The sequence below is a fragment of the Archocentrus centrarchus genome (genome assembly GCF_007364275.1).
Source record: "Archocentrus centrarchus isolate MPI-CPG fArcCen1 chromosome 18 unlocalized genomic scaffold, fArcCen1 scaffold_23_ctg1, whole genome shotgun sequence".
NCBI classification, from domain to species: Eukaryota; Metazoa; Chordata; class Actinopteri; order Cichliformes; family Cichlidae; genus Archocentrus; species Archocentrus centrarchus.
In genome coordinates, this window is record NW_022060145.1 from 238,919 (window position 1) to 266,443 (window position 27,525).

Consider the following 27,525-nt stretch of genomic DNA (forward strand, 5'->3'; position numbering starts at 1 on the left):
CCATTGCTAATGTCTTTTAGTTCTTCAAAATGATATATATATTTGTTTTTTAAGTCTACAGTCAGCATTACTTTTCACTTGGTTTCTTCTCCAGACTTTTCAATCTTTTACTTTTTTCTCTCAGTAGATTTATTTGTACATGAGAAAACAGATGCACCATATTTTATTTATAGACTACAACAGGATAATGTGTTGTACATCCATCTATTTCACATGCTGAATTCAAGTAAAACCAGAACAGACTTCTAGCACAGAGGAAGCACATTCACAACACACTGAATCCTCCAAATACATTTGCTTTATGTAAGTGGATTCACTGAGAGACATGAGATAAGCCTTACTTTTTTTAAAAAGTAATGTCGATAAGCCTTGAAAAAATTTTCTACTGTTGTAATGGAGATTAAATGATTTTGAAATGATACCATTTGATACAGTTTCTTTGTGCTACCTGAGTTTGGAGTTCACAGCTAATTCTGACATATGCAGCTGATAGCGCTTTTTTTTTTTTTTTTTTTTTTTTACATTTCTGGTAATTCTGTTTGTAGTCAGATATATTAAAATACCACTTCTAATTCTGTGTTTAACTAAGTTTACAATTTACTGACGTTTATATCCAACTCATTTAAAACTTAATTTCATTGAGTTTTGTCTGCCTTTTAACATATGCCCCACCCACTGCACCTGCACATGCTCTTGTTTGCAATGAGAGTGAAAACACATATTCTGTCATCCTGTACTTATGTAATGCTCTCAAACAAAAACCCTTTGATCTGCATTAGAGGCGTGTTTACTATAACTTCTAGTCTGCTGCAGTATATGAATTACTCTACTTCCCGTTAAATGAATAACATCAAACGATTTGGTTTGCTATCACCTTTAATGCTTTCTGGAAGTGTTATCAATGAAGAATGAGCTTCACGATGAACTCATAAAGGCTCAACTGCTGAGCTGCTTAAGCAAATATGTTATGATAGAGTGAGGAGAGGAGCTTGTGTGCCAACTGGCAGTGCAGGTATAAATATACAAGGATTGAAAGATGAGCTGATGGGAAACAGCACTCAGGACTGAGTGAGGGTTTCTGTCTCTGTACCCTGCCCACTATGTGTCTTTGTATGTTGCTCCATTGCACAGCTGTTTTTTTTTATTGTTTTTTTCTCTGATAGTCTCAAGTACCTCTTGACTTAAGTACTTTGAAACAACTCAAAGTATTGTGCAGTAAAGGAAATTTTTACAAGTCTTAAGGAATCTGGAACAATTCTTAGAAAGGCCAAGTTTGGGCGCCTGGGTGCCTTAGTGGTGAAGCCGGCGACCACATACATGGTCGACACAGGTTCGCGTCCCGGCCTGTCGCCAACTTGCCTGCATGTCTTCCCCTGTATCTTTCCCCCATTTTCTGTCTCTCTCCACTGTCGATAAAACCCGCGGTGGCCAAAAATGCAAAAAAAAAAAAAAAAAAAAAGGCCAAGTTTCTGGGTATTGTAGACAAATCAAGTCTAAAATCTGTTTGGGGGAGTATTAAGATAATCACCACAGGTTAATCAAAAGAAGTAATTAACCAGTCTAAAATAGTTCCAGAGCAACACAAATCAAGTCTCAGGTCTCTAATCTCAACTATTTCAAGGCAAGTTAAAACTCAAATCCTCAGTCTTTCACAGCACATTTTAAGTCACAGAAAGGGCAGAGTCAAGTCACGTGTCAGTCAAGGCAGATCTCAAGACATTCAGGACTAAAGTGAAATGAATCACTTTATCACTGGGTCCTTTATCCTCTCTCAAATTTTCAGTTCATTTAAAACATGTTATGGGCTGAGAGGGGTCTGTAATTTCATTATAAGTGACATATAATGTCAGGAACGCTATTCTATTCTATTCTATTCTGCACGTGGTGCAGTGGTTAGCACTGCTGCCTCACAGTTGGAATACTATCTGGAAGGCCTGGGTTTGATTCCACCTTGGCCCTCCCTTTCTCTCTGTGTGGAGTTTGCATGTTCTCCCCGTGTCTGTGTGGGTTTTCTCTTCGAGTACTCTGGTTTCCTCCCACAGTCCAAAGACATGCACTTACTGGGGTTAGGTTAATTGGAAACTCTAAATTGCCCATAGGTATGAATGTGAGTGTGGATGTTGTCTGTCTCTCTGTGTTGGCCCTGTGACAGGCTGACGACCTCTACAGTGTGTACCCTGCCTCTCACCCTATGTCAGCTGGGATAGGCTCCAGCCCCCCCGCGACCCTAAACAGGATAAGCGGAGATGGATGAATTCTATTCTATTCTATTCACACCAATCTGAAAAATATAGCAATTGGTCAGATCAATGATCACAGTAGAGTTCTGTCATTCACATTCAGATTGTGACTTTAATTGTTATAAAACAAAATATACAGCACCATACAATTTATTATTGCAACTGATCCAGTTAACCACCACCAGGTCACAGTGAAACATACAGCAATACTCAACTGTGTCATATACCAGGTTTTCCCCTTAACTATACAGTACTAATATTTCAGTATTTTACTCAACACAGCTTTGAAATAAAAAAGAATATTTGAATACAATTGCTAAACAAAATAACCAAACAGAGGTTTAACACATTTTCTTACTAATGTCCTTACCAGAACTTATCTTTCAAGTGTCATCTGGGAATTATATAAATTACCAAAATTGCAGATAAGTCACTATGAAAAAAACTCTTATGAAATGTAACTCTTCTGAAGCTGAGATCTCGCTTTATTTGTAACACTTGGGTAACCTTCCTGCCAGTCAACACCATGATTGAATGGTAAATGGACTAGTTCTTATATAGCGCTTTTCTACTCAGATATGAGCACTCAAAGCGCTTACACAACACGTTCACATTTACCCCATGCACACGCATTCATACAAGCACTTCCATGATTAATTAATTAAGCTAAGTGCTTTAATCGTCTAACATTCACTCACATTCATACTCCGACGGAATGGTCGGAGAGCAACTTGGGGTTAAGTATCTTGCCCAAGGATACATTGGCACGCAGCCTGTAGTAGCCAGGAATTGAACCACTGACCTTCCAATCAGTAGGTGACCTGCTCTACCTACTGAGCTACAGCCACCCCTGAATAAAGATATAAACTCGTAAAAATGCAGACAATATAAAAGTTGCACATACAATATATACAAAACAATGAATTATGACTTTGCAGAGTTACTATTTTGCAAATTAACTATGTATTAAGTTTTTTAGATGTTCTTTCCCAGTTAAGCTGACTCACAGGAATCATGTTTCAAATCTTTTTCTTTTTTCTTTTAGAATTACTTGTTCTTACTAACCCCTTTGTCATTTGACTGTTAGACTAAAAGGACAAAAGAGCCACCAGAGGTGGGAAGTAGTGAAATACAAACACTTTGTTACTGAACTTAAGTAGACTTTTCAGGTACCTGCACTTACTTAATTATTTATTTTTCTGACAAGTTTTTACTTTTACTCCCTGCATTTTTACACAGAAATCTGTACTTTCTACTCGTAACATTTTCAAAACAGGCTCATTACTTTAAGTTTAACACATCTGGGGAAGTTTTTATATTTCTGGCTGCTGCACGTCTTCAAACAAACTGTTCTGAGACTAAATGAAGGAACCATAACACACAAAAGCCAATCCTACTGGAGTAGCCTCGATCACCAGGGCTTATCACATACGTGAAACGATGGACGAGGCAAAACCATATAATTTATGTATCATTTATAGCGCTGTACTCAGGGGTTACAGCAGGTTGGACCGAGTGCAATGTCCATTAAGTTGTGGTCACTGTACTTCAGCTAGCTATTATTATATTAATATGGTTCTGTTAACTTTACACAAAAATAGTTGGTAGAAATGTTGTTCCGGGATCTACTTTTTTTTACTTTCAGTATATTTCAGAGCCTGTACTTTTTCACTTTTACTTGAGTAAAGAAGTTGAATCAGTACTTCAACTTTAACCAGAGTATTTTTTAACAGAAGTATCTGTCCTCCTAATTAACTAAAGAATCCCTGTACTTTTGCCACCTCTGTGCCTTTTTTGGCTGTTTCACTTACCAGAATTGTTTTTCTGTGGTTGTATTTCATTCATCTATACATGAATTTATCCATCCACTCACACGTACCATGTACTGGTGTTTATTCCATCAGAACTGAGCATTATCTCATTCTAGACATGTTGCCAAATATCTGAACCGGATGTAAGGGAGTTTGTAGCAGCTGCTGGAAAATATTTTTTCCTCTTCCTGACAAAACATTCCTGCTTGTATTGTTATAGCTGTTTTAATAGTACATTGTAACCCCTGGTAAGGCTTGATTAAAAAAAGAGGAATTGTGCTTGTGCTGCACAAAGGTTATCCAACATGTCATTGAGAATTTTTCCAATGAAAGGTGGGAGAGTCCTCCTGTTACACAACCAGCAAAAGCTCCTGAGTAATAATTTAATATAATACAAAACCATAAACAGTAACATTTCAGTCCACAGCTGCCCTTCTTCAGACGTAAAGACATTACAGGTCACACACTATATATACACATGCCCACATCTCAATTGGAACATGTGATTGTCAATTACTGTCAACCAAATAAGGAAAACAGAAAGAGGAAACAACAGCCTCCAATTAAGCACGTACATGTGTTGACAATTGTAGAAGAAAGTTATGAAAATATCCAAATACAGATAGATACATAAATACATAGATGTGCAAAAATCCCCATATACAGTAAGTGCAAAATTATTCATACATATAAAAATATATAAATATATTCCGCTAGTGGAGCACATAAATCATATGTGTCAAACTCAAGGCCCACGGGCCAGATCCGCCCCAAGATATAATTATATACGACCTGCGAGATAATTCCCTATGGTTATTATTAATGGCCCACCGATAAATAGTGCTCCCACCGCTTATACTACAAATCCCACTATGAACAGCAAAAGCTGCCATGCAGGCCACGACTTGTGCACTAACCCGTTTTCCAGTGTTGCCAGTGACACATTGATCAGCGATCAGCAGTTGAAAACATCGGTTAGCACTTTATAAAGTAACATTTAAGCTAGCCTGACCCCCAAAAAAGTACAAAAAGTAGAAAACAAGGATTTTCCAAACAGGTGAGTTGCAAAGGACCTGATAGCTGACATCAGAGCTAAACCCTGTCTATTTTCCCTACCTGCGGCATGCATTTTCCCTGATGTTAGTTTTGAACGAAAATATAATTAGGCTCGAGCCACCCGAAGGGATCGGTGGGGAGCCTATTACATTCGTTAGCCAGCAACCGTCAAAAGGGCAATGCTATTAAAATCTGCTACCCATCCATCTACGCTATTTTTTGGTTTTTGCCAAACATGGTGGCGTGCACTATGCCCAAAGTTCTCCACTTTGGTCTCATCTGTTCAAAGAACATTGTTCTAGTCTTGTGGTTTCTTCAGATGCAGCTTTGCAAACTTAAGATGTACTATCCATCCATCCATCCATCCATCCCTCCGTTCCTCCCTCTCTTTATTGGGTGGCAACTGGGCCAGGTTGCAGGGGTAGCAGCCTAAGCAGAGAAGCCCTCTCCTGAGCCACCTCCTCCAGCTCACGGGGAGCACCAAGGTTTTCCTCCAAGGCTCCCTCCCTCAAGCTCCCTCCCCAGGCCTGACTCCAGAGTGGGGACTCCTGAACCCTGTTCCCAGTTCCGTTAATTTTTTCATTTTATATAGGGGTCATGTCACTCACTCTATTGTACAGTCCATAACCCAGGATGCCTTGAAAGACCCTACGTAGGGCAAAGCCCTAACTGCAGAGTTCCAAACTTCCTCTGGCAATATTGCCCTTGGGATTACTGGGATACACAAACCCCTCCACCACAATAAGGTCATTATTCATGAAGGGTAAAGTGTGCTACCATTTTTGTTTTATAGAGAAGATCTCCTGGCAACCATCCCAAACAGACCAGACTTCTTCATTCTTCTTATTACTGTACTACCATTAAGATTAACATTTCACATATTAACTGAGCCCTGTAGAGTCTGAGATGTATCACTTGGGTTTTATGCAGTTGGTCTGAGTTTTGCACGACTGACCTTCAGGTGGGATGGGATTTGCTGGGGTGTTACTGGTCATTAACTGGTTTCAGGAGACAGAAGCTTGGGCTTGATTGAACTTACTGGTTGACCTGTCTGCCAGTGAAATGAACCTTAATTACGACTGAAAAGCCCATCAGCACCCGTTTCATGTTACACATCACATCTTTAAACAATTCTGCAAGTATGCATGTGCATTTGTGCCCTAAAAGCATGTAATACACTACACTACATGGACAAAAGTACACATTACACCTACAGGAGCTGCTCAGCCATGGAAACCCATGCAATGAAGCTCCCTGTGCACATTTTTTTGCTGATGTTAATGCCAGAGGAAGTTTGAAACTCTGCAGTTATAAAGTCAGCAGAGCGTTAATGATGTGCCTCAGTACTCAGAAACTTTACATGCTGTACAACTTTGCATAGTCTGCCACTGCATGGCAGAGTTGCTGTGGGAAGAAATTTCAGAAACTGACTTGGTGCTATACCACTGTTGAATTCAGTGAGCTCTTTAATACCACCCATTCTTTTACATTCTTTTGTAAAGGCAGATTGCATGGATAGGAGCTTGATTTTACACACTGGTGGCAATGGGATTTTAAAAACACCTAAATTCACAGATTAAGTGGTGTGTCCCAATACTTTTGTTGATATAGTGTATCTCTCGACATGCCTGCAAGTTTGAGACAATGTGTAAAAGTTTGCTGAGCTGTAACGTAGCGTGACACAAACCAGAACAAACTTCTATCATCTGTCATTCCTGTTGTTCTTTCCAGGAGGGAAAAGGCAGGAGGGGTTTTGTTTTTGCTAATGGATAGGAAAAATAAAGTAAAGTTTCCTCTTAGGGTGTAGCAGTTCTGTGATGTCATATGGCTGTTATGTTTGCTGTGTGTAATCATTGTGAGAGCCTGTCATCTTTTGTTAACAGGGAGACAAACAGACACGTGCTAATAACACACCCATGCTCATGTGACACTGCTGGCTCTTGCTGCAGAAAACAACAAGACGTGTTAAACTGGCTCTGCTCTCTACTAAACCTTCTCTTTATTTTACTTTTTGAAGAATGCCAGTTGCATTATTCTTTTATGTCCATCTCTGGCATTAATTATCTGCTGGGCAAAGTCCCTTGGCACCACAATAACTTCCTCTTGCTGCTTGGAGGAAATCTTTGAGTCCGTGGGGTCCACGGTTTGGTCAGGTCATACTGTCGTGGCGGGGGGTGTGACAGGCAGAATAGGACCCTGAGCTTAAAATTCCATAGAACCACTGCTTCGAAGCTTGTTTTGGGGTGAAAAAAAATCACGGGACATATGACATATGAGGAAACAGCAACTGCTTCATACTCGAAACGAATCACCTGACTGGTTCACGGTCCAGCGAGTGATTCACTGACACCGCCACATCTCACTAGCAATAAAAAAGAAAAAAAAAAAGGAAAATAGTTGGAAAAATGAATGTGCTTAAATAAAATGCTTCGAACGTTCCCCTTCCCACAAACTCACCCCCTGCCATAGTTACACAATTACACCCAATTTATGCCATGTTTTCTCTCCTTAGTAACAAAACGTACACACTCATCCATCTTTATTTGTAAATAGAACCTGATATCATGATATTCGGTTATAATGTGTGTGCCTCGAAGAATGCAAAGATGCTTCAGGATGAAAGGTATTTTCAACAAAAGTAAGGTAGCTATTGAGGTGTGTGTGCATGCATGTGTGTAATTTAAAACATTGCACTTCTCCAGGAGAGGGTGCTGTAATTGAAGCTTTGAGTAATCAACCCATTTTAGAAACAATTGACTCAAGTGGTTCAGTGCTTCGAAAAAGGCAGACAATCCATGGAATGGAATCTTCAAGACAAAACACGGAGCAAAGAGAAACACCACCATGAAGAAAACAATGACGCAAGAAAGAGCAAAGGGAGACTGAGGCAATACATACACACACGGGTAATGAGACAATAGGAAACACCTGGAAGGGAAACACAGGATGCAAGAATGGGAGGCAGAGCCTTCAGCTTTCAGGCGCCTCTTCTGTGGAAGATTAGGCTTAAAACTTTCCTTTTTGATCAAGCCTATAGTTAGGGCTGGATCAGGTGACCCTGAACCATCCCTTAGTTATGCTGCTATAGGCCTAGTCTGCTGGGGGGTTCCCATAATGCACTGTTTCTTTTCATTCACCTTATTTACTTTTCTACATTAATTGTTATTAATCTCTGGCTCTCTTCCACAGCATGTCTTTCTCTCCCCTCAGCCCAACTGGTCGCGGCAGATGACCCCCCCTCCCTGAGCCTGGTTCTGCTGGAGGTTTCTTCCTGTTAAAAGGGAGTTTTCCTTCCCACTGTTGCCAAGTGCTGCTCATAGGGGGTCGTTTTGACTGTTGGGTTTTCTCTGTAATAATGTAGGGTCTTTACCCACAATACAAAGCGCCTTGAGGCGACTGTTTGTTGTGATTTGGCGCTATATAAATAAAATTGAATTGAATTGAATTGAAAACAAGACACACTGCACATGGACCAAAGACACAGCAAAATAAAGCAGGAAATAACTAAACACAAAGGCCAGGACTAAGACACATGAACTTGACACAAGTGCAGAGGATAAACAATAAACACACTACACCCACTCAACCTGAGATGCACAAATATCCAACAGTATCATTATCAACCAAAAGAATAAACCAAACTAATCCAAACTAGGAGCCAAATTAGGAAACATAATACATTTAACAGAATATCAAAGAACAAAAACACAAAGCACAGGGCAAACAGTCTGGGATTATGACATTACCATTCTAAGTGGTTTCCTCATGAAGCTGGTTAACACTGTGAGGAATGCAACATATAAAATATATTTTGATTTTTAAACACTTTCTTTTGTTTAATATACAATTCTGTTTGTGTTGTTATGTCTTGTTGCTCAGTAATCTCAAGAGCCATGCTGCTAAAAAAAAACTTAAAGTTACCTACAGACAATATATTAATGGCTGAATTTTAAAAAGTGATAATCAAGGCAACATGTAGAACAAACCTGATGTCTGCTTCTCTCCTCTTTTTCATCATCTTGGTCATTTCCTACATCTACCCTTTTCCCATTTTTTTCTCCTTCCGGTAACCTTTGACTGTTTCTTCCTCACTCTTTTCCCAGTATGTGGCTGTGAACTGGCCCAGGGAGGTTTCTTTGTGCGGCAGGGTGAATACATCTGTACTCTGGACTACCAGCGGCTGTATGGGACTCGCTGCTTCAGCTGCCAGGACTTCATCGAGGGGGAGGTTGTGTCTGCGCTGGGCAAGACCTACCATCCACGCTGCTTTGTCTGCACCTCATGCAAGTAAGTAATTGGGATTTGGAGTAGAATCCAAGAAACAGAATTAATTTTTCACTTTGGTAATTCCTAAAAAATTGCAAGTCATTGTTAAGAGTGAGCAACAACATACTAGACTTGAGTCTTTTAACCTTTAAATGAGAGAATCATGGCTCTGGAAGCAGCATATTCCTATAGCAAATAGACTGACTACCATTAGCTTTTACTATGAGCATCCAAACTGTGTCAATAAAATGTCAGTAAATATATTTGGCAACATGGACTAGCAGTCCTTAAAAAAGGGAATTCGGTAAATGACTGTATATTGAATTTCATGACATTATCAGACACTTCATAATACAGGTGTTTTTAAAAACACATTATTGTGGATTATCAGAGGACTTGATTATCATAAAAAATAGTGCTTTAAAAACATTAAATAAAATACTTACAAAAAATTTTTATTTTAAACCTGGAATAAAGTTGTGGATAATCAGTTAGAGCTCAAGTCAAAGGCAGTGATGAATTATAGGCATTTAGTTGTGATGGTTAAACTTTGGGTTAAGAGGCTCAAGATTGCATTTGGGATGGCTGTAGCTCAGGAGGTAGCGCAGGTCATCTGCTAATCGGAAGGTTGGTTGTTTAATCCCTGATTACTCCAGTCTGCATGCTAAAATGTCACTTCTGAAATACGCTCACACACTATATTGAAACGCTCTCACACACACTACTAAAACGCTCTCACACACACTACTGAAATGCACTCACATACACTACTGATAACCAAGAAGATTTTGTGTGAACAGAATAGTGTGGGTGAGGTTGGGATATAGTAATTAAACCACATGGATAGGTCTTTACAAATCCTCTGCCAGAACTTCTAAACAGGTATACAAGACAATATAGCATGCATGTAGTTCTCATCAGATTGCCTGCACATTGGGTGCATTAGTTTGAGAGTGTAAGGCCCATTTGTAACATCCTTTTTCCTGTATAGTGTTTGCTATGGAGAGTTTAATATTGTATAAGTTGTAAGTTTGGACTGTCATTTTGAAAGTGTTTAAAGAAATTTGTGTCTGGAAGTTTTGATCTGAATTAATAGAAAGATCACGTTCCCATTTTGCAATTAGGAGAGAAACTGAATCATCAATATTTAACAATAACTTATACAATTTTAATAACAATTTGGGAGTAGTTGGTTTTTCCATAGAAATTTTAAGACCTAGTGACTTAAACCAAGCAACAGAGGGTTTATTAGGGATCCTTTTCACATGTTTTTAACCCTCCCCCCTCATATAGTAAGAACACTTTTTCATTATGTTTAGGTTTACATGTATCCAAAGGTCTTAAACAAAAAGGTCAAACATATTCCAATCATATTTACTGGAGAAATATAGTTTCAGTTTTTCTACTGAAACTACATTCTACTCTCCCATTATTAAGAGAGCTCAAAATCAAAATGGAACCGTCTTTCCAGAGAGAGATAGCTCATAAGCAATGTGTGTTTTTCACTGTCATCACACAAAGCTAGAAGACACATACATGTATAAATATAGGACACACATGTGACCACACACAGTTGCACTCACCTTTTTCAATCTGTGTGCATGCCTCTTTTGTGTAGTGTTTTCCAGGCCTTGAAAGGTAATGGAAGCCTCTCGCAGGCAGGAATTTTAAGTACGTGGCCAGTTAGTGCAGCCACTTTGCCCATTCCCACAACTAGTGTTAAGTGTCTTTTGAGCTGTGTGTGTGTGTGTGTGTGTGTGTGTGTGTGTGTGTGTGTGGTGTGTGTGTGTGTGTGTGTGTGTGTGTGTGTGTGTGTGTGTGTGTGTGCGTGTGCGTGTGCGTGTTCATCCTGTCATACTTCAGTGATCCCATTGCTGAACCTGAATACTCCAGTGTGTTGTTTGGAGCTTGCAATAATTTAACTCCTTTGCTCCTATTATAACAAATATTGCCTTTGTGATACCAGAACACAGGCTTATTGTGAGCAATATAAAAATGAGGCTATGAGAAAAAAAACGCTTCTTGACATGAGACATCAGATTGGGGTGTATGTGTTTTTATGTGTGTATATCACACTGTGACACACACTGTATCAATCATCAATTATTTAGTAATCTTGCTGTCTAGGTTTCTTTTGTGTATCTGGGCTATTTTTTAAATTCCTCTGTCATGCATGTGCAAATCTGCCTCTGTCTGTCCAAATACAATGTACACAAAGAAACTCTTTATATTGTCTCGCTGCAATAATGTGGTAATATTGGGGTAATTTGAAAATTAAAAGGAAGGAATGGTAAATGGACTAGTTCTTATATAGCGCTTTTCTACTCAGTCAGAGCACTCAAAGCGCTTATACAACACGTTTTTACATTTACCCATGCACTCCCATTCATACAAGCACTTCCATGTTTTTACTAAGCTAAGTGCTTTTTAATTAACTAACATTCACACACACTCATACTCTGACAGAACGGTCGGAGAGCAACTTGGGGTTAAGTATCTTGCCCAAGAATACATTGGCATGTAGCCTGGAGTAGCCAGGAATCGAACCGCTGACCTTCCGATCAGTAGGTGACCTGCTCTACCTACTGAGCTACAGTCACCCCATCATGTAGAAATCACATAATTACCAAGAAACCTAAGTCGCAGGTCTTTGATCAGTTTTCTAAGGCTTCTTCAGTAACTGAAGAAGCCTTTTGGATGAGAGGTGAAATGTCTTCAAGAAACAAAAGAAGTCCAGTCGCCCTTTTTATTAAGCTCCACAGACTCTGGTGGTGGAAGGAATACTTCGAGGGCCTCCTGAATCCCACTGACACGTCTTCTTGTAGTGGAAGCAGAGTCTGGGGATGAGGGAGATTACTTGCTCATAACTGGGGGTGAGGTCACTGAGGTGATTAAACAACTCCTTGATGGCAGGGCACCTGGGGGGGGGGGGGTGAGATTCACCCCGAGGTGATTCACCCCTAGGTCTCTCAGCTCTACAACACCCCTGGATGTTGTAGGGCTGTTTTGGTTGACATGCCTCTGCAACATTGCATGAAGATCTGGGGTGGTGCCGCTGGATTGGCGGACCGATGTGGTGGTCCCCATCTTTAAGAAGGGGATACTGGAGGGTATGCTCCAACTGTCGGAAGCTCACACTCCTCAGCCTCCCCAGTAGGTCTATAGTTTGTAGTATTTTAGCCAAGAAAGAAAGTAAAGTAATTCTTGTAACTACCTTTGATAAAATAGCACATACAGTATCTAAAGCTTTGGGAAACTTCAGACCAAGAATTAAACTTTAAGTGAGACTTTTATATTTAAAGACCAACTATGTCAGTCTTAAAAATACAACTTCCTGGCTGTTTACGCATAATTCACTTTTAATATCAGCCATTCACAGTCTGCCAGGGTGTATTACTCCCTCAGTAGGTGCCTGTGTCAGTGTGACAGCATTTTCTAATATCACATTTCAGAGCTGTAGCAGCACGTGGCAGCAAGTCTGCTCTGCCAAGGAATCATCGTTCCTTCTACATTTGACTCTGTGATGGCAGCTGTTGGTGAAGCAGGATGCACAAAAAGCCAAGACACATTAACATTGTTTCATTGTCACTTCAATGTCTCGTTAGGTGTATAATAGCATTTGTCTTTGGCTGGTGAATGAAGCCACCATCAATGGTGCACTTTCAGTTCACACTAGATGCAAAAAGCAGGAAAACTCATAAATTTAAACATTTAAACATGAGATGTCAAAACTGAAGACCTCGATCCAAAACTTATAGGCACTGTGCTGTTATAGGCTGTGGCCTTCTGGTCTCTGGCTTTCCACCATGTCTTTAAACATGACTGCAGATATACAGTATATACAGTATATATAAACTATATTACCAAAAGTATTCACTCACTCATTCAAATAAATGAATTTAGGTGTTCCAGTCACTTTCACTTGGCCACATGTGGATAAAGCCAAACACCAAGGCATGCAGACTGCTTTTACAAACATTTGTGAAAGAATGGGTCACTCTCGGGAGCTCAGTGAATTCCAGCGTGGTATCGTGCAACAAGCCCAGTTGTGAAATTTCCTCACCACTAAGTATTCTAAAGTCAACTGTTAGTGGTAGCAATTGGGAATGACAGCAACTCAGTCACAAAGTGGTAGGCCATGCAAAATCACAGAGCAATCTCAGTGGATGCTGAGGTGAGAGGTCACCAGCTTCCTGCAGTCAATTGCCACAAGCTTCACCAGGCCTTCAGATTAGCTTAAGAACAGTAGGTAGAAAGCTTCATGGAATGTCTTTCTATTGCTGAGTAGCTGCATCCAAGCCTGAAGCATAATGCAAAGCGTCAGATGCAGTGGTGTAAACCATGCTGCTGCCACTGGACTCTAGAGCAGTGTAGATGTGTTCTCTGGAGTGACAAATTGTGCTACTGTGTCTGGCAATCCAATCAATGAGTGTGGGTTTGGTGGTTGACAGGAGAACAGTACTTGTATGACTGCATTTCTCTAAGTGTAAAGTTTGGTGGAGGGGGCTGTTGATTGGACAATTTATTCACCGATACTCTTCTTTTGCACTTATTGTATTTGGGTTAATATAAAAGCAAACAAAAGTCATTTTTATAGATTGGTAATCAATGTAATAATGCAATTAAAGGTGTAAGAAAAAGAAGAAGCAGTGACTTCTGAAATCTGTAAAGACAAACAGTTAAACAGTTAAATATGAAAATACTGGTGACTTCTGGCCTGCCATCAATACAGAGGCAATGCTGTTTCACACTATTACCAGAGGAAAACTTAGGACAGGAAGACCAAATCCTGACTATTGTTTCTGATAATGTTTAAATTTTATTGAGCTGAGAAGTCTACTCTTTGCATTACAAAAAATACACAAAGTAAATATAGCAGGTATTGCAAGGCTCATGTCTCTAAATATATGTGTTTACAATAAAAGAAGCTTAAAATTGAAAATGTAAGGCAAAAAACTGTTAGAAATAATCAATAAAAATATTCAACAACAGCTGAAAAGCTTAAAATATAAAAAATTTTTTGAAAATTTAGGATTTACCTTTTTCTGGCTATTTGAAATCAGTTTTGCATCAGCCTTCAGGGGATAGCATTAAGAGACAACATAATAATATATTTAAATTAATAAGGTCACTGTAAATATAAATAAATACAATTATATCAGAATATTTAACAATATGTATCTGGCGGCTTGTCAAACATATTTTGGTCGGTAGGGTTACAGTTTGGGCTCATGACCTCAGCATTTCTAAAACTCTACAGCCCAGCCTAGCATTTCTCACTAAGGATAAGATGAATGCTCCTACTGGCAGCTGAAAGTGATCAGCGTAATAATACTTTATGTCAGATTTTTTCAGGGGTTGGAGGATATTAGTAATTGATCTTATTTCAGAGTACAAAAAACAAATCCCTCATCTGATGTTCTTCTGTTTTTCTATTTGTTTGTAGACAGCCATTCCCAGCCGGTGACCGAGTGACATTTAATGGGAAGGAGTGTATCTGCCAAAAGTGTACCCAGCCTCTTCCTGCCAACACCCCTGCACCCATACAGGCTGTCCACAGTCAGTGTTTTTCTGCTCTGCCTGGGTCTTTTAAAAGCATAACTCATGCCATAAATAAACTTCAAACTGTTTGTTCCTTCACCTAAAATGGTACTTTCCTAACTTGTGTTTCCCTCCCAGAAAACCAAAATGCCCAGTATTTGTTTTGCCCTTTAACTCAGCTAAATCAAAGAACTTTTCCACTCAGAGAAAGTCAACTCTAATGTCATTTTCCATTAAATATCACCTAATCTTTGCATTTTTGTGCTCTGTACAGATTGCTGTGGCTGTGGAAAGGAATTTAAAAATGAACAGTCACTTGTGGCACTGGACAAGCACTGGCACCTGGGCTGCTTCAAGTGTAAAGTCTGCAACAAGGTGCTCAATGCTGAGTACATCAGCAAGTAAGTCTGACAGACTATCTAAATACACTTCCGTTATTACAATACTTCATTAATGTTGTTATTTATTCTGGATTTTAGCTTGTTGGAATGTGAGTGTTGAATCTCACAGACCATCTAAGTTAAGGATTCAGAATCTTTTCTGTCTTCTAGTCTTAGCACCTCCTTTATCACTGGGCTTAATTACATGGAAAATAAAAGATGATCGGCTCAGGAATGCTTGAAGAAGGTCATTCAAGTCCCTAATATTCAGTAAATGAATTTGGCACTGATGTGTGAATATAGATGGGCACTTTTTCAGTGACTGAATGTTAGAGTAGGCTCAATTTCAGCTATTTTACCTTTTTTGTTTTTTGTTTTTTTTTACATTTGATACTCTTCAGGGATTACATGTAGGCCTGGAGGACCCATTTCCTGTATACAATCAGTAGGATTAAAATGAAAAACTGTTTTTTGTTTCATCGTGTTAGAACCTTTTTTTTTGTTTGTTTTCTCTAGTCTTCGCGTGCTAGCTGATTTAGGGTTGATTAGACAGTTTATTAACTGATAATCTTCTTTTGCATTTTTTTGTAGTTGGGTTAACTTTAAAAGCAATATAAAAGCAAACAAAAGGCCATTTTATAGATTGTAATTATTGTAATACTTTTAATATTGATTTTTATTTGTTATACTTGTAATGTTCTTTTGTTCATGCTAACACGCCTATCTTTCAGCCTTGCATTTAGCCTTTTGCATGAAAACTGGTGTGGGTTAGCTTTGTGTTCTCTGGTGTCTGCTGCAGTCTCAACGCATACTTGTTAGGTCAGTTGATCTTTCTAAAATGGTTTTACGTGTAGATGTGAGAGTGTGTGGTTATCTCTCTATCCCTGTGTTAGCCCTTTGAGGAACTTTTGTCATACAGCACCCCATCTCTGGAACGCTCTACTGCAACCTCTAAAGGTCATCAACAGCTTATCTCTTTTTTAAATCTCGTCTAAAAACCCATCTGTTCAAACAAGCTTTTGGCCTGTAACTGTGTGGGTTCTAGGATTTTATCTTGGTCTTAACTAACTCTTTTCCTTTTCTTCAATTTTTGTTTATTGTGTAATTGTGCTTTCTCTTTTGCTGTTTTCAGTTTTGATTGTTTTTTTACCTGTAAGGTGACCTTGAGTGCCCTAAAAGGCGCCTATAAATAAAATGTATTATTATTATTATTATTATTATTATTATTATTATTATTATTATTATTATTATTAACTGGTTACCTGTCCAGGGTGTACCCTGCCCTTCATTCTGTGATATCTGGTATGGGCTCTCATGTTGTATAAGTAGTTAAGAATGGACGAATATAAAATGAATGTATATAGAGCAGAGTAGAGTACAGCTAGAGAAGTATGGCCTGCAGATCTTAGACATAATTTGCTCAAAAAAATTAAAGGAACACTTTGAAAAAACATCAGATCCCAATGCACATGGTTCACTAGATGAGGGAGGCCGTCAGGCCACCCTCATGAAGTCTATTTCTGATTGTTTGGTCAGAGACATTCACACCAGTGGCCTGCTAGAGGTCATTTTGTAGGGGTCTGGCAGTGCTCATCCTATTCCTACTTGCACAAAGGAGCAAATACCAGTTGTGGTGATGGGTTAAGGACCTTCTACAGCCCTGTCCAGCTCTTCTAGAGTAACTGCCTGTCTCCTGGACTCTCCTCCATGCTCTTGATACTGTGCTGGGAGGCAAACCTTGATGTGCCACCCTTGGCCTACCTGTGCAACCTCTGTAGGGTCCAGGTATGGCCGTATGCTACCAGTAGTCACACTTACCCTAGCCAAATGCAAAACTAGTAAAAAAAAAAAAGAGAAGTCAGAAAAGATGAGGGAAGACTGTCAGTGGCTTCCATCTGTAAATCCTGTTTGGGGGGGTTGTCTCTAGTGTACCTTTTGTTAATTTCATTAACACCAGAGCAGCTGGAGCTGATTAACAACCCTTTCTGCCAGTTAATTGCCCAGATATCCCAGAAATTTAATTGACCTGATTCTCTACTCTGATTAATAGTATTCCTTTAATTTCTTTGAGTAGTGTATCAAAGTCACTCACTGACTGCCAGCTAGGAGCTTTATAATGCAATAGTCAGATTTATGTTGGTGTTTGCCTAACTCCTGTTGCTAGCTTTGTATTTGATATACACAGCAGCAGTCATTCTGCCTGCCAGATAATGAGGCACTGAGCCACCTCCTTATCTAATTTTTGGTTCTGTCTCATCCTTTCAGGGATGGGATCCCCTACTGTGAGATGGACTACCATGCCATGTTTGGCATCCAGTGTGAGAGCTGCAAGAAGTACATCACGGGGAAAGTCCTTGAGGTACAGCACTAATGGCTTCCATTAAGAAGAAAATCTTTGGTAGCTGTTATTATATAGAATATGGTTCAGCTTACTTTTTGTCTACTGTATAGGAACAGGTATGGGAAGAAGAATTATGGAGCTAAAATACATAGTGATAGATGCAAAAAAAGAATAAGTGTTGAAAACACTGAATAATTTGAATTTACCTCAAGCCTGCAAATCCCACATAATCCTGAAGTATATTGTAAATATGATTCAATTTATTCAGTATTCACTTTGATTTTGATTTAGTTTTAGTCTTTTACACAAAAACCAAATCATGAATGATGTTCAATTTCTAGGAAGATAAACCAGAACCTTGCACATTCTTTCTCGGTACAACTCAAAAAAACCTTACACCGCTCAATAACGTGTTGAGAAGCTTCCCTTTTTAAAAAACAGATTGCTCGCAGTATTTTTCCCTACTTTATTCAGCTGCTGCTTGTCTAATTCTCCGTGGTCTGATGATTAATTTATTAAATAACAGTCTTCCTTCCAAGAGCGGCATCATCAGATTACAAAGAGAAAGAGAGCATTATACATTATACCTAATGTAAGATGCTTCTTGTTGATGGTTGTACAACATTATCAAACTTTATCATCTGACTGAGAGATACCAATCAGGAACTGCAGTGTATGCTTCAGCAGGTTGTCGAAGAAGACGTTTCTTTAAAATAAGAGGCACTTTATTTGTGCATGCTTGTTTCTATATGTTTCTATATGATATGTTGTTTTACCGTCATTTCATTTTAGTTTTACGCTCTCATTTTTTTGTTGTTTTCATTGTTGATGGATCACCACTTGCTCCTCACACTGACTCATTGTGGTAATTTTGTTAGGTAGTTTAAATGTTCCTTTGCTCTATTCTATAAGCAGCAGGGCACACAGCTTAAGATTATGCAATATGAGACACTGAATCTATACAAAAATTAAAGAATTAATAATAGGAAGATATTATTGAATTACTGGTTTTCAATTCAGTTCAGTTTTATTCATATAGCACCAATTCACGGCAGCAGTTGCCTCAAGGTGCTTTATGTTGTAAGGTAAATATGTTACAATTCTAGAAAGAAACAATCACACAACCTCCTATGAGCAAGCACAAGGCAGCAGTGGGAAGGAAAACCTGAGACCAGCCGTCTGCTGTGACTGGCTTGGGGTAAGGAGAAAGAGAAGAAAGCAGAGAGAGATGGGACAAAAGTTAAACTATGGGGGGGAGAGCCAGAGTTTTATAATTAAATGCAATAGTGGTGCCTAAACACACAGAGCATGAAAAGAGATGAATGAAGAAGAACCCCTAAGAGCATCATGGGAGGTCCCCAAGCAACCAAAGCCTATTGCAGCACAACAGAGGGCTGGTTCACAGTCACTTGATCAAACCCTAACTATATTATTTATAAAATAATATTTATTAAAAAAAGGAAAGTTTTGATTCTAATTATAAAACCTGAGGGGGCATTTATTACCCAAATCCAAACTTTTGATTCAAAGCCTGCAGCTACCGAGCCCGGCTTGGTAGCTGCAGGCTCTGTCTTTCATTTTATTTTTAGAAACTCTGGGAAGTGCTCTGTTAGGTTAATATGATTCTATGAGGTCTTTAAGATATGATGGAGCCTGATCATTGAAGACCTTGTATGTGACGAGAAGGATTTTTATTCAATTCTGGTTTTAACAGGGAACCAGTGAAGTGAAGCTAATATGGGAGAAATAGGATCTCTTTTTCTGTTAGTACTCACCTGAGGCTTTTTAGGGAACCTTTAGAACAACACGATTATACAGTATTCAGCCTAGAAGTAATGAATGCATGATCTACTTTTTCAGCATCACTGTGAGACAGGATGTTTCTAATTTTAGAGATTTTAAGCAGATGAAAGAAAGACATATCCTGATCAAAAATAATTCCCATATTCCTCACAGGATTGCCAAGGTAATATTATCCAGAGTAAGTATCTGGCCAGACACCATGTTTCTTAAATGTTTAGGGCCAAATATAATAACTTGTGTTTTGTCCGAATTTGGGCGGAGACAATTATGGGACATCTAGGCCTTTATGTCTTTAAGACAAGCCTGTAGTTTAACAAATTCATTTGTGTCATCTGGCTTCATAGATAAATGTAACTAAGCATAATGGAAAAAATACTGGTCCTAGCACAGAACCCTGTAGAACTCTGTGACTACATGTCATGTATTAACATGAATAAATGAGAATTTACCAGATTCTAACCATTCAAACTGCTGCAGTACATTTCCTTTAATATGAACAGTGTATTCTGATCTCTGTAGTAAAATGTTGTGATCAATGGTGTCAAATGCTGTACTGAGGTCTAACAAGACAAAAGAGAGATGATTCCACATCCACAGATATGTACAGGTTATGTCCAATACTGGGAGAACCTACTTTTTAATTTATAGTTTGCTGGGATTTCCAATATTTTTCATGGTGTTGGGCTGTTTTTCAGCATAATGGCACTGACATGCTTCAGGAAGGAAGGATGAATGGATAAATGTACAGAGACTTTCTTGAAAAAAATCTGCTGCCATTTACCAGGATGATGAAGATGAAATAAGGCTGGACATTTCAGCAAGACAATGATCCAAAACATACAGCCAAGAAAAACGTTGCATTGGTTCCAGAGAAAGAAAATAAAGCTGCTAGAATGGCTGAGCCAATGTATGAAAGGAACTAACTCAGAGTTCATAGGAGCTTTATGTGTTTATGTGGAAGAATGGGCCGAAATCACACATCACACAGTTTCTTCATACAGGAGGCATCTTGAAGTTGTCAGCACCAACAAAGATGTACAAAGTATTACATTTCAGTAAGCATGCTTGATACTTTTTCCCTTTCTCATTATTACACATAACTTTATTTATGGCATCCACGGTTTGATTTCTTTGCATGTATGAATTGGGTGGGGTGCTACTGTTCCAACATCTGGTGAGAATTTCATTTCAAAAGCACCTTTAGAAATATAGTTACTTAGAAAATTGGTGATGTGTTGAATACTTATTTTACTTGCCGTAGTTATAGATAAATGTGTAGATCATTTATTTTGAAACCTGCCTTTTAACTCAGGGATATTTAGAGCTCAGCTGTTTCAGGCATTCCTGTTAATGTGTCTTTGAAGCTTTATTTTTTCAAATATATATATTTTTATTGTTAGTGGGTTATGATTTGAGCTTAATGTTAGATTCTTTTGACAGACAACTTTGTACTTAATGTAAGATGTTTCTTGATGATGGCCATACAATAGGTCAGACAGATTAATCTTTGAGGAAAGATACTAATCAGGAGTGGCAGAGGGTGATCCTACAGATTGTTGAGAAGACTTTAAAATAAGAGTTCAGTTGTCCACTTTTGCATCCTTGGTATTTTTGTCTCTATTTATGTAGATTTTCAAGGTTAAGGTAGAAAGAAATTCAAATATTTGAGTTCCTAGGATGCCATACAAAATCGTAGTAGAAGACCAACACTTCTTTCCAATCATTAATTCTTAAATTAGTTTTCCTCATACATTTTCCACTTTTTCTTATAAATTTACAACTTTAATCTTGAGAATTTCGTGTTTTTTCTCTGAATGTTATTCCTCTCCTCATATTTTAATTTAATTAATTTTTTTACCTTCAAAAATAAAAAAGGAATAAATAAGAAAGGGTTGGTTTAGACTATATTGTTTAAGTTTGCAGCAGGAGATGGAGTTGCAAATCAAGTTATGAAATTAAAAATATCCAATGGATCTTACATAGAAAGAAGGCATCAGCTAGCTAACAGTTAGCTGGGCTATTACTGACCTTCATCACAGGCCCAGATAAAGCTGTCTCATGTATCAGATTCGGGACCCATACCAACTGTTCTACCTGTGTGAGGCTGCACTTTGAAATAGTAGCTGAAAGACTGTATTTTCAAAATGCCATGACATTTGGTTGAGATTAAAGAGTCTGCACACTGGGGACATACTGCAGAGTCAATAACTGGCAACAGTGGAACTGAAACTATGTTTCTTGCTGCTCAGTGTCCCTTTGCTATGACATTTATTTATTTCAATCCAAGATGTCAGTCAGTCAGTCACCTGTCAGTGGAGTCACGAGAGTAGATGCTGTTATGTGTCATGAGTTTTGCTCAGTTGAAATTGGGACATAGAGCACAGTGTAAGTGCAATGTGCAGTGTATGTTTACCTCAGTAATAAATGCTGAGTAACAGGTAAACACTGGGAAGACCAAAAGCAACAGAACAATTTTTTAAATATAAATTGTTGCATTCTCAATTATTGTTGAAGAAGAAGGCATTTGGGCACCACTGGTGATTTTGGGCTACATAAAAGACAAATTTTTTGTTTCACATTGAAAGGTCTAAAGAGCTTGAGTTGATGGCAAATGCTGTTCTTTTACAGTAGGTTATTGCATTAAGAACTTAAGACACATTTGAGAGGTAAAAAAAAACCCAAGAACCTAAAATAAGTCTGGACGCCTTTTAACTAAAGCACTTTAGAATACCACGACCTGGATGACTGAAAAACTACACACACATACTGAAAGGTTATTGACAAAGTTTAAACTTACTGAACAGAGGCAGTAAAATATGTAACACTCAAGGTATCACTTTCATGAGATTAAGTGCTGTCAGCTAAGCAGCTGTGCTGCTGATCATTCATAGGTAGCCCTGTTCAATCTAATTTCTGTCACTGTTCATGCTGACTTTGTTCATTGTTTGAAACAAGGTGGAAAAATCTAACTTATTACTTATTAACTTATTACCCTCAACAGCAGAGACAAGGCGTCAGTATCATTTAACCAGTGTGTTTGTTTGTCAGATCATTCAGTGTATAAGATCTCCTTGTGGTGCAATGGGCTGTGATCAGCACTGTTGCCATCCTGGCAACAAGGTTTTGGATTTGAATGATGAAGTAGGTAAAGTGCTCAAAGTGTACTCAATAAAAGTACTGTCTCAGTTTTAGTCTAAAGTACTTTGAGTGGTCTGTAAGCGGTGTGGAGCATCAGTTCATTTCTTTTGCTGGAAGTACATACAGTAGCCATAGAGTTGAATATTTCCTGTTATTTTTTGTGAATACATTTTACATTCTGAGGAAAACTTGTGGCTTTGGTATGTCAAAATGTTGGTATTTTTGTCAATATTTACACCACTACTTAATCTTGTCCCTCCCGTTACCTGCCTTTTGGAACAGGTACAAAGCCTTTTTGGCTTTTGACATGGTCAGATGACATAGCATTTGTGTCAATAATTTTCTCTTAGACTGACAGTGTTTATAACGGGTAATGTATTGTATATAGATCCCACTGCTGTTTTGTTCTAGTAACCTGTGATGCAACACAGAGTTTGATATCGATACACTCAACTAGATTAAAGCCTGACCTAGACCATGAAGCATGTCACATGTTTTTGTGCCTGTGTGTTTGTACTGCCACCAATTTATTCCAGTCTTCTAAAAGAAGCACATCCCTCACCTGACTGGTTCCTGGAATTGTGAGATGAGTGAATGAACAGAGCATTAGAGGGAGGTTTATTTTGAGAAGGCATGTGGTCTGTAGGTAGTAACAAGGTAGAAAGCAGCTCTTTGTATCCTTGCCAACTTCATCACCACACTCCCATTATCTAAAGCCATATTCTGCATAAGACTCAGCCACAAACCTCAACCCTGGCTGATCCTCGACAGCCCCAATCCTAAGAAAAAATCAGATCACAAGTTTTCAGTTTTAACTTCCTGTGAAACCATCCCTGAGCCCTTCTCTTTCTTGACATATCAGTCCTGCAGGACGCTGAATATGATAATTCTCCTCCTTGTGCAGTCTTGGATTCTGATAAAGGAAGGATTTGACTGCAATACTATCTCCTTTCAGTCTCTTCTCATACTTTCCATGTTTGAATTTCAATCCAGTTCCGGCCTTTTATCTTTTTGGGTCTCAGTGTTCCTAACTCAGCTTCCTCTTTTCTCAACATCTCTATGTATCTTTCTCACTTCAGTTCAAATATGAACTTTTGGCATGGTCAGTTTTTAAACACATGACCTTTTGTTTTTCTGTCAGTAACACCTAGACTTGGAGTCTCCTTGTTTCATTTTTTTCAGTACATTTCTGTGCCTGCTTGCTTCCTCTCTCCATCTGCTGTCAATTTGGCTCAGAGAAGCATTAAGCAGGGTGTTATCCAAGAAATGTGGTGTTGACATCCTGTTTTCTGGTATCCTTCCCTATTAGGATGACGCAGCAAAGTGGATGAACCTCAGAGGTATTATACGTAATCAGACCGCTGTTAGCTGTTATTACTGCTGTTGCTCTCTTTGCATGGAGAGGAAAAAAATGAGTTCATTTCAATAAACTTCCATCTTGACCTGCTTTGTTTATTATTAAGTCCATAAATCATGTGTTTTAGGACAAGAAAGAATTTCTGCTCAGTTCCAGTGATGGTTATTTTTATTGTTGCAAAAAAAGACAACAAGGATCTGGCATTAACAAAATCATCACTGATCAAGGGAAGTGTTTTCTGATTATCCAATAGACTGAGAAACCTAATGAAATGAATGTTTTTTCAGCAGTTTGGACAAAAGTTTGTGAAGTCTGCTAAGAAAAGCTGAGAAAACCACTGAACAAGTTTGATGTTTGCAAATAGACAACCAAACGATTCAAGCATACAATAAAAAAAAAGGAACAAATGACAAAGGATTCAGTGCCAGTCAAATCTGCTTCCACACCCAAAAATGAACCCAGACAGTTCCCAACCCTTGGCCAGGTCAAGTATAGACTAGTGGTTTCACAGGCCAAGAAGCAATCCACACAATGCCTCAAAATCAATATCACAGACTCATTCATCCTCACTGTGACAACTCACTCCCATCACACTGCTTTGTGGATACTTCCAAGATCTGGAGATAACATTTTACCACCATTACTTTTTGGATTTCAAGCAACTCAATGCCATGATGAACAGTAATCCACAACACTCCCTGAGGACATTTATTGGGGCAATTTATATAATTTTAGCAGGGTTAAGCTAAATGTTGCAAATATATTTTAAAAGAATTCATGTCAAAGTGATTTCATAAATTCATACTTATGTTACTCCTTTCAGTGAGCTGGCTGCAACTGCAGTGCTCTGTCTATATGGCAATATCTCCACCTTGTGGCAAAATAATAAAACACAACCTCATTTTTGTTGTTCAATGTAGTTTAATGCTATTATTGAAGATATGCAAATTGGCTTTGTATTAGCGCTAGCTCAGCAGCACTTGAACATGAACATGAGACTCATTGTTCATTTTGCATCTGCATTTTTAATGTGCTAATTATGCATTTTCTAAAAGTGAGATTATGTATTCATACAGATGCTAACACTGATGCCTTTCAAATGTTTAATGGTTGGTGTGGAAGGTGACTAAGTCCGTGAATTTCTTTTCCATAAATATATAAACTGGTGGCTAGAAGGCATAATTATGTACTGAGTTGCAGCTGGGGGAATGTTTCATTGTTTCTGGAGCTTGGCCCAAGTAGTTAGCCATCTAAAAGCCAGGTATTGTCTCTTCTTCTGCTTTGATTAGAATGTGTCTTTTGCACTGCATTGCTTGGTAATAATTTCCCCAAGAAGACTTGACAATATCTTCTGCAGTGTGCTAATGCATTTTCATTTCTTCATCAACAGGCTGGCGAGAAACATTACCATCCCACATGTGCACGCTGCATCCGGTGTGAGCAGATGTTTGCAGAGGGAGAAGAAATGTACCTGCAAGGTAGAAGCAGCCTTCATATCTCTTATTATACCTCCAGGCTGTCAGAGGAGGAAGTGTAGCTTTTCCCTCCTAACCACAGAGGATCTAATGCTAAAATGCATGATTGTCTATTATTAGACTAAAACACATTACTGTCTATTATTAGGCAGTAAGAGCTAATTTTCTATTTGTGACATCAGTTTTTGGTTCACCCTGCTCTCCTTTACTCTGTTTCATAAACCCAATGCACTATGGGCCTGCTTGTCCTGCACCAAGCTGCCTGAATGTTAGTGGGCTGGTGAATGAATCAGGCACATGTGTGCCTGAGTCACATTAGCATAGTCACAGTTACTGCCGCTGTAACACCCAAGGCAGCAGCTGGTGCTTTGCCTTGGGTGGTCGATTTACTTCCAACCACTGTTGAACTACTCACTGTCACGTTAGGCTAAATTGATTTAGTTGTTTCTCATGTGAAAGGCATAAAATACGTCAGTGCAACAGATGAAGTAATGAGTGATGCATATGTGCCTATCAGCTGCAATGCCAGCTTTATTCCACTTGTGAGACAGCATTTCTTGGGGTGTCCTATGGTGTCTAGCACCTAAGCACTGGCAGCAGATCCTTTGGGTCTGAAGGTTGTAGGGTGGAGCTCCAGTGGATCTATTCTGATACTCAGTCCAACCGCACTGTGTAATGTTTGGAGGCCAGGTCAATGATTTGCGCTCTTAGAAATGTTGAGATTTTCAGCTGTTTTATTCTTGTGGCTGACTGGTGTGTTTTATAGTCATGACAGCCTTGAATATACTAATACAGCTGTATTTAAATCCCTCCCATAGTAGATGAGACAATCTGGACCAATTTTTAAAATCTGACTCACTTTCAACAACATGAAAGCACAAATGATTAAATGTTGCTGTCTCTGTGCCTTCAGGATCTTCAATCTGGCATCCTCCATGCAGACAAGCAGCGAAACAGGAGGAGAAGAGTAAGGTGGGTGGAAGAGGCAGCCATGACAGATGTCATGAGATAAAGCTTTTTATCATCTTGTCATGAATTCCCCAGAACTCAAAAAGGAGCAGTTTTAAAAACCTCTGCTTATAGCACAGTTGAGTGGATGAGTTTAGCTGATCTTGATAAGGAAAGTGGAATACCACAAATGAGCCAAAAAAAATGAATTCTTCATAGTCCTACAACACTGGTTAGACATAAAAACGATAATGGCGCTCTTGGTTTTCTTGTATACATGAACTGGTGAGCAGGAGGAGGATTTACGTCTGTCTTTTGATGCTGGACAGTCACTGAGGTTCCCCTTCTGCTATTAAGATGAACTTCTGAACTGCAGAGTTTGGGGATAATTTTTTCCCTTTTTGTCCCTACTTGCTACACAGTTCATATTGCTCAAGGTCATGTTTCAATTTTTATTACAATTTTCTGTTAAGTGCACATTCATCTTTTTTCTGTAAATAGATAGAAATTGCATGAAGTTGAATGTTTGCATAGTAAAGTCATCAAAAAAAATGTGGTGGAGTCAGTTTTTCCAAAAAAAAAAAAAAAAGGCTCTGGTTTCAGCAGTGCATCAGCCACTGTCCACCCTTCCTCATCATCACCCCTCTCCTTCCCAGAAGCAGGTCCGGATACAACTCAATGATGCCCTTGAGCAGCAGGTTGGTGCTCCCTATGTCCCTGCAACCAAAAACTCACTCAACTCTTCCCTCCCAACCATCTCCTGCATGGGTTGATCATAACTGACATCTTAGTGCTGCCTTCTCTTCATATTGAGAAGCAGTCACTGCAACACACAGTGTTAAAGTTACACTTTTTACTTACTCGGTTGAGTTGTAGAGCTGACAGATGTAAAATGCTGAGGGTCTGCGTGCACATGTACCGAGATTGGTTTCATGAGCAGTTAAATATGACAGATGTGATAGTGGCTGCATCCATAGAGGGCAACACTCTCACAGCTTGAGCAGACAGTCTTGTTTCAACATGATATGAATAAATCAAACATCCCATCACACCTGTTATCATTTCTCAAATGTTTAATTTGTCCTGTGATGAAAAGATTACACTCTCACTCATCTTGTGTGTTTAATCAACTGATTGGTGCCAGCTTCACTAATAATGCAGAGATTATG

At 38.8% G+C, this 27,525-nt stretch overlaps 1 protein-coding gene across 12 annotated transcripts in view; it reads left to right on the forward strand.

Moving 5' to 3' along the window:
• The window catches only part of ablim2 (actin binding LIM protein family, member 2), a 128,023-nt gene that overhangs the window by 60,706 nt on the left and 39,792 nt on the right, over positions 1-27,525 (forward strand). For 8 of the 12 annotated variants that reach the window (XM_030722549.1, XM_030722548.1, XM_030722553.1 and 5 more), the window contains exons 3-9: positions 9,211-9,394; positions 14,820-14,932; positions 15,189-15,315; positions 17,560-17,653; positions 25,324-25,411; positions 26,322-26,380; positions 27,013-27,054. In XM_030722549.1, coding sequence (XP_030578409.1) covers positions 9,211-9,394; positions 14,820-14,932; positions 15,189-15,315; positions 17,560-17,653; positions 25,324-25,411; positions 26,322-26,380; positions 27,013-27,054 — 707 coding nt within the window. The remainder of the gene's footprint in view (positions 1-9,210; positions 9,395-14,819; positions 14,933-15,188; positions 15,316-17,559; positions 17,654-25,323; positions 25,412-26,321; positions 26,381-27,012; positions 27,055-27,525) is intronic. The other 4 variants (XM_030722552.1, XM_030722555.1, XM_030722560.1 and 1 more) reach the window with 2 other exon arrangements.